General features: G+C 38.9%; 1 protein-coding gene across 1 annotated transcript in view; it reads right to left on the bottom strand.

Annotated features, from left to right (window-relative positions):
- Positions 1–327: 327 nt before the first annotated feature.
- Positions 328–12,266, bottom strand: part of LOC143295822 (GTP-binding protein 2-like) — a 17,146-nt gene continuing 5,207 nt past the window's right edge. Inside the window, exons 4-11 of the mRNA XM_076607464.1 lie at positions 12,235–12,266; positions 11,404–11,601; positions 10,442–10,616; positions 9,408–9,624; positions 7,909–8,103; positions 7,223–7,394; positions 5,823–5,984; positions 328–5,050 (exon numbers count right to left, since the gene is read on the bottom strand). The exon at positions 12,235–12,266 is cut by the window's right edge and continues 83 nt beyond it. Of these exons, the coding sequence (XP_076463579.1) occupies positions 4,898–5,050; positions 5,823–5,984; positions 7,223–7,394; positions 7,909–8,103; positions 9,408–9,624; positions 10,442–10,616; positions 11,404–11,601; positions 12,235–12,266 (1,304 nt within the window). The 3' untranslated portion in view covers positions 328–4,897. The remainder of the gene's footprint in view (positions 5,051–5,822; positions 5,985–7,222; positions 7,395–7,908; positions 8,104–9,407; positions 9,625–10,441; positions 10,617–11,403; positions 11,602–12,234) is intronic.

Here is a 12,266-nt window from a genome sequence, read left to right as displayed (position 1 = left end):
TTCATTGACCTTATAACCTGCTGCGCCATATGTACTGTTAAAATCAGATTTATTATTTAAATGCAGGGAGCGTGCCTTACAATATGAAGCATCTTTTAGTCTGTAAAATAAAATATTTATTTTTTCTGAAGCTGGATGCTAGATAGTCACCCTGACCTCAACAATCTGTGACCAGCCTTCTCACTGCAACTGTCAAAGACATCCCACTAAAAGACACAGACTATCTGCGACTGCTGTATCATCCCTGTTGTTCTTTATGACAAGGCCAGGACATGTCCATGAACAGAACCCTCATGATCAGCAGAAAGCTTTCAGGGGTGATAAAAAAAAAAAGCCAGAGCACTGCAGCAATCTTCAGACACTGCAGTGACAGTGGCATGCAGAAAATGCCTTGACGCAGGGTTTTTATACACATTGAAGGTGTGGGGTTTTTTTAGCTTTGGAGAAACAGTTGTGCCTTGTGGCATTAAAAATCTGCAAAAACTTACTTGGGTTGGGAAAAAGTTTGTAGATTTGTTGTCTCCTCAAAAACTACAACAAACAAATAGAAACACAAACTGTAGCAGCACCAAGCAAGAAGGAACTGACATTGGAAAAGGTGCAAGAGACGCTTGAGCCAGCACAGAACAGTTAGTCAGCATGCATGTGAATTCCTACACTTCATAATATTATGGCTCTGACCATCATGAAGAAACACAAATCAAAACCAGTTAGTTACAATCAGGTTTTATGTTAACACCATTCTCCAGTAACACGGCCAACAATGGTAACCATCCCAGGAAACTGGAGGAATGGGACCTGTCTTACACAACTGACACCACACCATATTAAGAATGGCAGCAAAAACGCCACGTTGAATCTTAGGTGTCTGTGATCTGAACACAAACATTTTGAATGTGAGTTGAACCAACTGGAAAAAACAAGATCAGTTTCTTTTTTCTTTTTTATTTCTTTTCTTTTTTCTTTTTTTTCCCAGCCGAGATGTTATGGTTTCACAGGATCATCCACCTGAGTCAAAGTGACACAGTGGCCTATCACTGATTGCAAACCACAGCTCTTTTCTGCAAAATTAAGTCCCCAAATTCAATCATATGATCTCATTTGTCTCTCTATAATCATCTCTAATATCTAGAGACAGTAGATTTTTGATTTTGAGTGAGACTAGAGTGAAAAAAGAAAAGGGGGGATGGAGGAATGAACATCACTGCATGTAAAGAGGAACCCGTTGACTGAATGAGTTGTGACTGCGAAAATTCATGCACACAGGCCAGTTTCCTCGTCATTTAAATGCCTGAAGAAAGAAGCAAAAAATGGTGATATGACTCTGTGATGATGCACAATTTAAAAAAAAAAAAAAAAAAGAAACAAAACTAACACATGACAAAAACCCTGCAATAATACACCGCTGCAGCAAAAAGAACTCCACAGCCCATCCTGCGGGGACATGTGAAGGTAACGAGGTGGGGGATGGTGGGAACCGCAGAAGACATGATGCTGTCAAGAAGCTGACTCCACCTATACCAGTTCTACAGATCAGTAAGTACAGATCTGCCAGTTACAGAAACAAGTGCTCATTATGCACCTTATTCTTGTTGCTTTAGTCCAGCCGACCGCAAAGGGCCATATCAGGACTGTCAAACCATACAAATGCTCAACCGCATCAACACAAAACTCACATCTACAAAAAAAAAACACACTAAGACAAACCCACAAAACAGTTCATGACACAGTATCCCAACCATTAAACTCCTTATGGCAAATAAGACTAGGTAATGCTGGGGACATCAACCATTCCGCTTAATTTATCATCCCCAGATAACAAAAATCATCAAAAAGGAAAAAAAAACAACCAATACTTCAAAGCCAAACAAAAAATACATAAAAAGGCCATAATAGGCAAATAACACTGCAGAATGGGCAGCTAGTGCCCATTCCAGTGTTAACACCTCACTACCTAATTGCCCGAGCAAAACAGCACAGATAGTACATCACAGACTGTGGAAAAGAGAAAATAGAATCCAGGCTGGCTTGAAAAAAGAAAGGGGAATGGACTGGGAAGGCAGCAAAGGGAGACAACAGTGAAGACAGAAAAAAGGCAGAAACAAAGGGAGTGATAGAAAAGAGGAAATTTCTAGCACAGAATTTCCAGAATGCGGGGATGCTATTTATACTGAAAGACCCCGGCATCCCCATGGGGGACATTATGCACCTGTATCATCTGCATAACCACACTGGATGAAAACGTCTCAAACAAAAAACGGGATAGAATCATCCAACTGAGAAGTTGCATATCGAATAAATAGATGAAAAACATTTGACAGCACATGTGAATGGATGCACACATATATCTCTATTTACAACAAATTGCAAAACTCTGGAAAGTCATTTCACATTATTTACTACTACTTTTGTTAATGGATCAAAAGGTTATAAACAAACACAACCAAAAATATCTCTTGTTTTTCATTGAACCACCTACAGTTCTCTGAAAAGAGTGCTCTAATAACAACCATCTACGTGTACTATAATTATGCCAAAACTGGAAATAAATACCACCAATTTTAGTCTGACCAAGCCACCACCAGTGCCCAGAAGTGCTGCCAATATTAGTACAATCCAAACAGAATAATATATGGAGGCAGGGTGATTACACAGACTTGTTTTGTTTACAATAGCTGCAAAACATTCCTTTCCATAAAAGCTACTAGGACGTTTATTTGATTAAAAAAAAAAAAAAAAAAAAAAACCCACAGGAAACCAGTATGCCACTATGCCATTTTCATATTCATTAGGAAATATAAAAGTGTCAAAGTTTATTCAGGTCACAAAATTTCAGCTCAACCGCAAAGATTTCAAGATCTCATATCACAAATGTGTGTGCTTGCTCTAAAAAAAAAAAAAAAAAAAAAAATTAAAAAAAAGAAAAAAAGTTAAACATTCAACTGAAACAGACAAATAGCCGATTAATGTATTTCTCAATGCTGACAAATCATGCTACTTGGAGAGAGATACTTAATCAACATCTGCAAAAGTGAAAAGAAAAGAAAAAAAGGTCTTGCAAAAGAACAAAAAACAAAACATTTATCTAACACACCAATGTCTTCAGTAGGTTGAACCAGCTGGGACTGTCCTTTTTCTTTTTTCTTCCTTTTTTCTTTTTTTCTTTTTTTGCGAGAGGGGGATGTGGTTGCTATTTGATTGTTTCATATGTGTTCGATCATTTTCTATGTGAGCCATTTCCCGTTCTTTCAAAAATAATGCATTACAAAAAATAAATGTAAACACTTGATGCCAAAAACTCAAGAGGGTATTAATTATTGCTGAAGTCAGACCAATTCGAAACATCAGTGTAAAGGGGTGCTGCCTATGTTGATGCAAAGAAAACAAAGAGAAAAAAAATTCATGGCATTCTTTTCCATCGCAAAGACATGTGAAAATAAAACTCATAAGTGTGTGTTAAGCACAAAAACATCTAAGAACACTGTTGAATATCAATGCTTAAAAGTTAAATGCTCTGAACACAGAACAGTTCAACTCTAGTGGGAAAAAAGTTCTGTGCATGGATCATAGGGAAATAAAATGAGAAGGCACTGCAAATGAACAGAAAGCTTGTGACCTGACAAACTCTTCACACTCAGCTTTTGCCCCCATCATCATATCAAGAAATTTTTTTATAAAAAATAACGACCCCACCTCCTCAAAACACATAAGTTAACAAAGTTCATCACCTTTGACAATGTATCCAAAACGTGTAAATGTGCATATTTCTTTTTGTTATAAGAATCTTCTAGATGCCTTGTTTGAACAGATAACTGTACAGAAAGTAAAAACCAATCACAAATAAAAATATCACACTGCCATTTAAGAACATTAGAATCTTTTTCTACTACTTCATGGGCTGCCACACTCATAATATACAAACGACCTTTCATGTAAATGACCATTATTACTCCATCATTTAGGCAGCCATACTCTATTTTCAGAGGTGAACATTATTTGATTATGTACATTAAAAGCAGTTGATTTTAGCTATTTCATCAACAGACACAGAGAAGCTGTACTGCACAATTCATCAAAAAAGAAAACATATCTTTCCCACTTTTTTTAAAAACTGCATTTCTGACATTTTTGTACATGTCATGAGATCAATGAAGAGGTTGGTGTGTGTGTGTGTGTGTGTTTGTGTGTGTGCATGCATGCATGCTGCAGTGTATGTATGTGAGTGTGCGTGTGCTGCTAAGGATATGTGTTTTTGTATTTTGTTTCATTTTAGGTGAGTTTTTAATGTGTCTTTCAGTGGATCTGATCCTGTCAGCCACTACAGTGATAAGAATTTATCTCAGCTTTAAATAAACAGTTATCTTTCCTATTTCAAGACACGAGCTTAGGTACAGGCAGCACTAAAAAATAACCACAGCAATCCGCTCACAGCTGAAATATACAAGCACACAGGAGTTCTGATACATGCTGGGAAATTAAAACACGGTCGATGTCGGTCTTATGAACACCAGAAGCTTTATAAGAGGAAAGAGAGGGAAGTGAGTAAGAAATAAAATAAATAAATAATGTAAACGCAAACACCACACTGACAGACTAGACAGGCATTACAATAAACCAGTTCTGCTTTGTAATTCCTGAACCATCTCTCTTTTTTTTTCTCTCTCTCTCTCTCATCCAAGGTTTTGTCTTTGGCTCACACAGGCAACAAAACAAAAATGTACACGGCACAGATACCCTCAATATGTGCCACAGAAACAAAGACCATGGTTATAGGTCAGATGCCCAATACCTTGTGCAGAACAGGTGATTCGCCTCCAGCCTTTGTCACAAACGACAGTGTCCGCACACCACCTGACATAAACGTTTCTGCATTCCAGCCTGTCTGGGGAACACTTGATTAACGCTCTATATGCGGCTCTATATGTGTGACTTCTCCAACACCTTTGGTTTTCCCATCACGGAAAAGTAGTCTAGCACCCACACGAATATATTCCGGCTTGAACTTAAACTTGAACGTCACACGCGCCTTCTCGTTGGTCTTGATGTGATTCTGCAAAAGAAAACAAAAGTGGATCAAAAAGGATTTAAAAGAAATCATCCAATTTTTTTTCACCTGTCTGTTGTCTGAAAGCAATTCATACAATGCTGCATGTTCACCGCCACAAAAATCACCAGTCAGATTTATAAATCAACTTCTTCCTGCGTGGTCTAATGTTTCAATGCTTGATGGAAGAGCATGATTACAGGAATATTCATTTTAATCAAAAAGAAAAAAGACAGCAGCAGTATTGTTTTCCATCTGATTTGTTTCTCTGAATATGGAAATAAATGAAAAAATGTTTTATGCCATTTTTTTTTTTTTAAAGAAAGAAACAGCAAACTTTCCTTCACAAAAAAAAAGAATAAACCTATATAAGCTGGGGCAGGCATCCATAAATCTGTTGTTGTTTTTTAAAGTGTTCATGTTTGGTGGAAGGCTGTAAAATTTAGAGTATTTCTCCACAGAAAATTTGTTTCATACAATGAAATGCATGTATAATGATTTATCCTCCACCCTTCAACTCCAATGTGAATTACTTACATATCAAACGAATGTTCTTTAAGTTAGCATGCACAAAATAATATTACAATAATGCTTTCTATATTGTAAAAAATAAAAAAATTTAAACAAAAATTCACACAATACAATAAGCTCATATCCCTCTCATACTCCATTCCCCAGAACACACACACACACGCACACATGCGCACACACACACACACACACACACACACATGTAGAGGACAGAGTGTGTGCTCTCACTCAACACCACAGCACTGACCCTGTTGATTTTAGAGATGACGGCAGTTTGACAGACTGTGCCTATGTGTACGGTTGTCTGGAAGTTCCTGGTGATCTTGTTGCAATGGAAGAGAACATACACATCCGCTTCGAACACCTGGGTGCACACACGCTCTGCTGAGGGGCTCAACAATACCATGCCCTGCACACAGGTGTACACACACAGGTACACATACTTCCATACTGTGTTCACCTGATAATAGAGTGAAATATAAAGGGACCACGTATCAAGGACTGTTTAATGACGCTGAGGATCACACTTGGTTTCATGTCATCAGAAACATCTGAACTAAACTAGGTCTTAATCATGTATGGAATAATCAATCAACGGAGTAAAGTCAAAGAAGAAAAATACAAAAATAAATTTTCTTCCTGAAATTACGTTTAAGTAACATACTTACCGTGACCCACTAGAGCAGACTCCAGCAGGGGTCTGACATTCCTGCCCTGTGCAAACTACTATCCGCCTATGCGGAGAAAGCGAAAGTAGCTATGGCCGATAACCCCCCAGAAGTAGGTAACCTCCCCTTTGCCCCCCTTTTCCTGTGCTCTTCATACGGCTAAGTTTTTTTTCTCGTATTTTCTGTCTGTCTGTCGATTCTCTGGTGTTCTTGTTTTTTGTCAAATTATGTCACATAATTATATGGCTCGATTGGGCGATTGGGCTAAAATTAAGGTGCGATCACTATCGATTCGCGGACACTCATTTGAAACAAAACAGAAATGACTACAAATTTTCTTTTGAAATATCAACAGATTAAAGATTAGAACTGTATTCCCAACAGTGTAAAATCCATAAATACAAAAGAGAAGGGAATAAACTCAGAATTAGTGCTTGTGATCTATACGCAGAAAAGGGAAGGGGTAGCAAAAAAGAACATGCAAGATTTGTGATATACTGAAGATGAAATTCTCCTGACCAGTGTTAATCATATGACAATGAGAGAATATGAATAAGAAAAGTATCTGTAAGCTCAGATGTTGTTACTTTGCCATCAGAATGTACGAAACGTAATGAAATCAGCTGGACTTAGTTCTCTACATTCAAAAATGTTTTAGAAGAATCATTGAATATTCTCTCTGTGACTGTGTCTTGTAAACCTGCTGGGTTCTGAGGACAAACAAAATCTGATTCTGATTCATTCAATGAATGTTAACACACACATGCACACGCACACATTTTCAAAGATTGTTAAATACATACAATCTCGATGCTTTGATTTCTTTTTTGTTGTTTTCTTTTGTATAGCTTTTCTGTCCTTAACCAAGCCAACAGTAAACTGACAAAAAACTTTGAAATTTGCCTCTGTCCTAAAAGAATTTGTGTGGTGAACAAACAAAAAACAGAGCAGAACCTCCAACCTCAGTGTGCACACTCACCTTCCTAAGATGATCTCGTTCAACATCCACAAGAGCAACTGATGCTGCCTGCCCAGCCTGAATCAGTCGACATGGCAAACGGTTGCGGTGTACCGTGCGTACTTTCACTTCCTTGAAGTCTCCGCTGTCTGAAGGGCCTAACAACAGTGTCTCCCCTTCCCGTATAGATCCCCTGCACAGTGGATGCTTACTGTCAGGGAATCAGAATCATACAGGGTTCACAAATAGTCAAATACAGTTTGGTTAAAAAAAACTGGCTGATAAAGTGTCTACAATGAAAACAGTTAGGAAATATGCTTTTAATTTCAATGCCTATGAATCTGGAACTTGCTGCCATCCAGTCTGTTCAATACTCCAACACTGAGTGAATTCAAAATCAAATACTACAACTCTGAAAGAAATCAAAAACAACATAAAGACATTTTCATTTTGAAGCACTCTTTCAGAGATGTTACAGGCTGTTTGAAGTGGGTGTGGTGGGACAGCTGTTTACCGGTATGTGTGGTGTTACTGCAGGAACTGAATGAGTACAGTGTATATTGTTCACTGAGTTGACAAATGCAAGATTATGTGCTGAATGAAACTGATTCATTATCATGGTCATGATTGTTCCCATGATTATTATCATTATCATTATAGTAGTAGTAGTTGAAGTAGTATCATCATGCCTGTTATTCTCACTTTACCTTTTGATGACACCTCCAACAACAGTGCCCACCTGGGGCACAGTGTATAGTTCATCTATCTGGAACTCAGTCAGATCTTGAGACAGACGCTCTCGCTCCGTGTGAGACTTCTGAGGCGGCAACACATGCAGAAACTTCAGGATCAGATCCAGCTTATATCCCGACACACAGGACACGGTGAAGATGGGTGTTATGCTGCACGCAAAAAGAGAAAGGTCCCAAGGTCAATGCTTTCTTTTGCATATGTGCAAGACTATTGCTGGTAACCAGTCAAAACTGTTTTATGGAAGAGATAGTGATAGAATACCTGAATAAAGTTTCTGTAGTGAGAGCTTGCTCACAAAGGTTAACACACGAAAGGATTGTGTCAGTATGCGTGTGTGTGTGTGTGTGTGTGTGTGTGTGTGTGTGTGTGTGTTTGTGCAGACAAAATGTTGACAAAAAGGCAGACAAAAGGCAGACAAAAATCAGAAAGGCACACAAAGTGCAGACAAAGGGCAGAGAAAAGACAAACACAAACGCTGACGATATGCAAACAAAAGGCAGACAAAAAGGCAGAAAGGCAAACAAAACAGGAAAAATGCAGACAAATGGCAGGTGATATGCAGACAAAAAGGCAAACATGCAGACAAAAGGCAGAAAAGAGGACAAAAAGGCAAACAAAACAGCAAAACGGCAGACAAAATGCTGACAAAAGGCAGGTTATAGGCAGACAAAAAGGCAGACAAAAGACAGACAAAAGGCAGTCCAAAAGAGCAAAAAGGAAAACAAAATACAGACTAAAGGGCAAAAAGGAAGACAAAATGCAGACAAAAACGACAAAAGACAGACAAATGGCAGACCAAAAAGCAGACAAAAAGGCAGACAAAATGGGCAAAAAGGAAGACAAAATGCAGACAAAAAGGGCAAAAGACAGACAAAAGGCAGACCAACAAGCAGACAAAAAAGCAGAACGACAGACAAAAAGCAGACAAGAGAGCAAAAAGGAAGACAAAATGCAGACAAAAAGGACAAAAGGCAGACAAATGGCAGAAAGGCAGACAAAAAGCAGACAAAAAAGACAAAAGGCAGACAAATGGCAGAAAGGCAGACAAAAAGCAGACTAAGAGGCAAAAAGAAAGAAAAAATGCAGACTAAAGGGCAAAAAGGAAGACAAAAGGTAGACTAAAGGGCAAAAAGGAAGACAAAATGCAGACAAAAGTGCAAAAAGGAAGACAAAAGGTAGACTAAAGGGCAAAAAGGAAGACAAAATGCAGACTAAAGGGCAAAAAGGAAGACAAAAGGCAGACTAAAGGGCAAAAAGGAAGACAAAAGGCAGACTAAAGGGCAAAAAGGAAGACAAAAGGCAGACAAAAGGGCAAAAAGGAAGACAAAAGACAAAAATGCAGACAAAAAGGACAAAACGCAGACAAAAAGGCAGACAAAACACAGACAGAAAGGCAGACACCAAAAGGCAAACAAACAAGGCAGCTGAGCTGACTGAGAGAACGCAGACCAACCTGTTGGTATCAAAGTTGCTGGCCACGGTGATGGCATCGTCCTCGCTGCTGATGCGGACGGGGATCTTCTTGCAGCCCGGGGACTTGAGGATGGTCTCCAGCTGGCGCAACAGGCGCTCCACACTGCCGGCGGGGCACAGGTCCACCTTGTTCACCACCACCATCACTGGCACACCCAGTGCCAGGGCATACCCAAGGTGCTCCTTTGTCGTTCCCGCTGAGCACACAATACCCAATGTATAATGCTTTTGTTGTTATTTCCAGTAAGAGAAATTATAGATTTTGTTGTGTAAAAATCATATTAACAATAGACGAGTATCACAGTCTTTCAATACACAATGTATAATAATACTTTTGTTGTTATTTCCAATGACAGAAATTTATTTTGTGGTGTTAAAATTGTATTTACAATAGACAAGTATCACAGTCATTCAATACACAATGTATAATGCTTTTGTTGTTATTTTCAGTGAGAGAAACTATATATTTTGTGGTGTAAAATCTTACAAGACAACAGACGAGTATCACAGTCGTTAATATTTTCTACACAATAGGTGTAATATGTTTGTTAAAGTAAACCACACACACACAATAATCACAGTCCGTCTGTGTCTGCTGAGGACATACAGAACAGAGAATAGATGATTTTTTATTAACTCCAATGAGAGAAGTTATTTGGTGGTGTAAAAATGCATGAATATTATGCAAGTATCACTGTAACTCCAATGAGAGAAGTTATTTGGTAGTGTAAAAATGCATGAATATTATGCAAATATCACAGTCATTCAACAATGTATACATAAAAGGCATAAAATGTTTAAATGTTCACTTGAAGTAAACCACGCATACAATGATCAAAGTCTTACATATGCAAAAGAGGGTCAGTCTGTAATTAAAAAAGGAGCAGAAGCCTGACCTACACATAAACCCGTTGCACTGATCAGGCCTTCAAATCCTATACTAGGTTTGTTTTGAACATGAACATAAAGCAAAATAAAACAATGGGGCAAACTAAGCCCCCAAGAAACGCTCACCGATGCCTGTGGTGGCGCTGACAACCAGCATGGCAAAATCTGGACAGTTTCCTGTGAGTCCAAAGATGGTGGTTCTGAGGTACTTCTGGTGGCCAGCCAGATCGATCAGTGTGATCAGCTTGGTGGAACTCTCACAGATCTCTTCCACGGTGCGGCACTCTGCATAGTTCACAACCTGAAACAGGCGTCGTGATTCTAACTGACTCACCCCCTGTCCAGCTTATAAAGTGAAGTCTGTTTCATATCATCTGTCCAAAACACATGTAAGCACAAACTCAAATATGAACACACACACATATGTATGAGTAAACACACACACACACACACACATGCATAAATACACATAAACATATATGCACAAGCACACACAAACATATATATTCACATCATTCACACATCTTGTCAGCATGATGCCCCTGAAAACAGAAAATCACAGACAAGTCAGTAACGAGTGTGAATGGCCACCGTTCTTGCCAAGGCATTTGCGACAATGCTGCTTCACTGCGCTGATCACAAAATCAATGATGCAAAATACACTGAAAAAAATTATGCTTTCCTATTTTCTAGTATTCTTCAGAAGATGTCATACTAGCCCCTTAACTTATGCTGAAGTCTGCATATGTACTATTCTTTGAAAAGACAATAAAAAATGGACGACGAACTTGTAACATCTTCACAGCATCCTGATAATGATTACTAAAAGGTCAGTCAGTGCTTAATACTTGACTGCTGAACCTTGCTGAATTGAAATCAGTGTGGCACAAGTTTGAAGTGCAGTCACTACATTCTGTATGCCTTTTGCTGAACAAAAAGTAATGCCATCCCATGATGAACAAGTCCAGATAAAGAGTGATGACTAACATCCTGACCTGTAAGCTCCGTCTTAACTCAGAAAGGGGACAGCCTTTCATCGATGAGCACACTCATTAGCAGCAGTACAAGGAGTGAATCACAAACCATACCTGTCCTTTGGAGTCAAAGCCCAGGACGTCATAGGAGATGGAAGAAGTGCGTCCTGACTGGATCTCATGGAGGTGACGGAAGAGGTTCAAGCGGGCACACCCCCTGCCGTTGTCCAGCTCCCCCTGAGTCAGTACACCAAGCAGGGTGGACTTGCCGGCATCCACGTTACCCAGCACAGCCAGCCGCAGGTCTATGAACTGGGAAAGCAAGGCACCATTAACACACATGCACAGTGGTCTATAAGGCAAAATGTGTGTTAGAAACCAGGGCAACATCTTATCTATTCAAATATATGCATACATACAAAGAAAGATACATTATATATAGAAGGAAAGAGAGAGAGAGACCAACATGAAGAGAGACACAGATGGATAGACAGTTATAAAACACAGCTTATTTCTTTTTTTCTGTTTTTTGCCAAGTATACATCAGGGGTAAAGGGGTAGTACAGCAAAAAATGAGAAAGAAACACAAACAAGAACTGATTAGGTATCTGAAATCTAAATAGCAGAGGGAAGAAAAGAAGTCGAAATCAATTCTTCAGTCAATGAAGACTTGACAAAATGAACTGAAAATCACCTGTATTGGAAAATACAGCAAAAATTCAACTTCACGTTTGCGCACATACACATGCGCGCACGCACACACACACATACCCCCCATTCCCGTTCAGCCAGGCAGAGACAAGGGACATCATTCATGACAATAATAAAAAATAATTTCATTTATACAGCACATTCAAACCTATCAGAGCACTTTACAAAAATATGTCAGTCAGACACAGAACACACACACACACACACACACACACACAGATGTGGATGGAATACCTCTTGGTCATCTGGAACCTTTCTGACTAGAA

This window comes from Babylonia areolata, chromosome 21, assembly GCF_041734735.1.
Source record: "Babylonia areolata isolate BAREFJ2019XMU chromosome 21, ASM4173473v1, whole genome shotgun sequence".
NCBI lineage: Eukaryota > Metazoa > Mollusca > Gastropoda > Neogastropoda > Buccinidae > Babylonia > Babylonia areolata.
The sequence above is the reverse complement of the archived record's forward strand: the minus strand, read 5'-3'. Positions and strand labels throughout refer to the sequence as shown.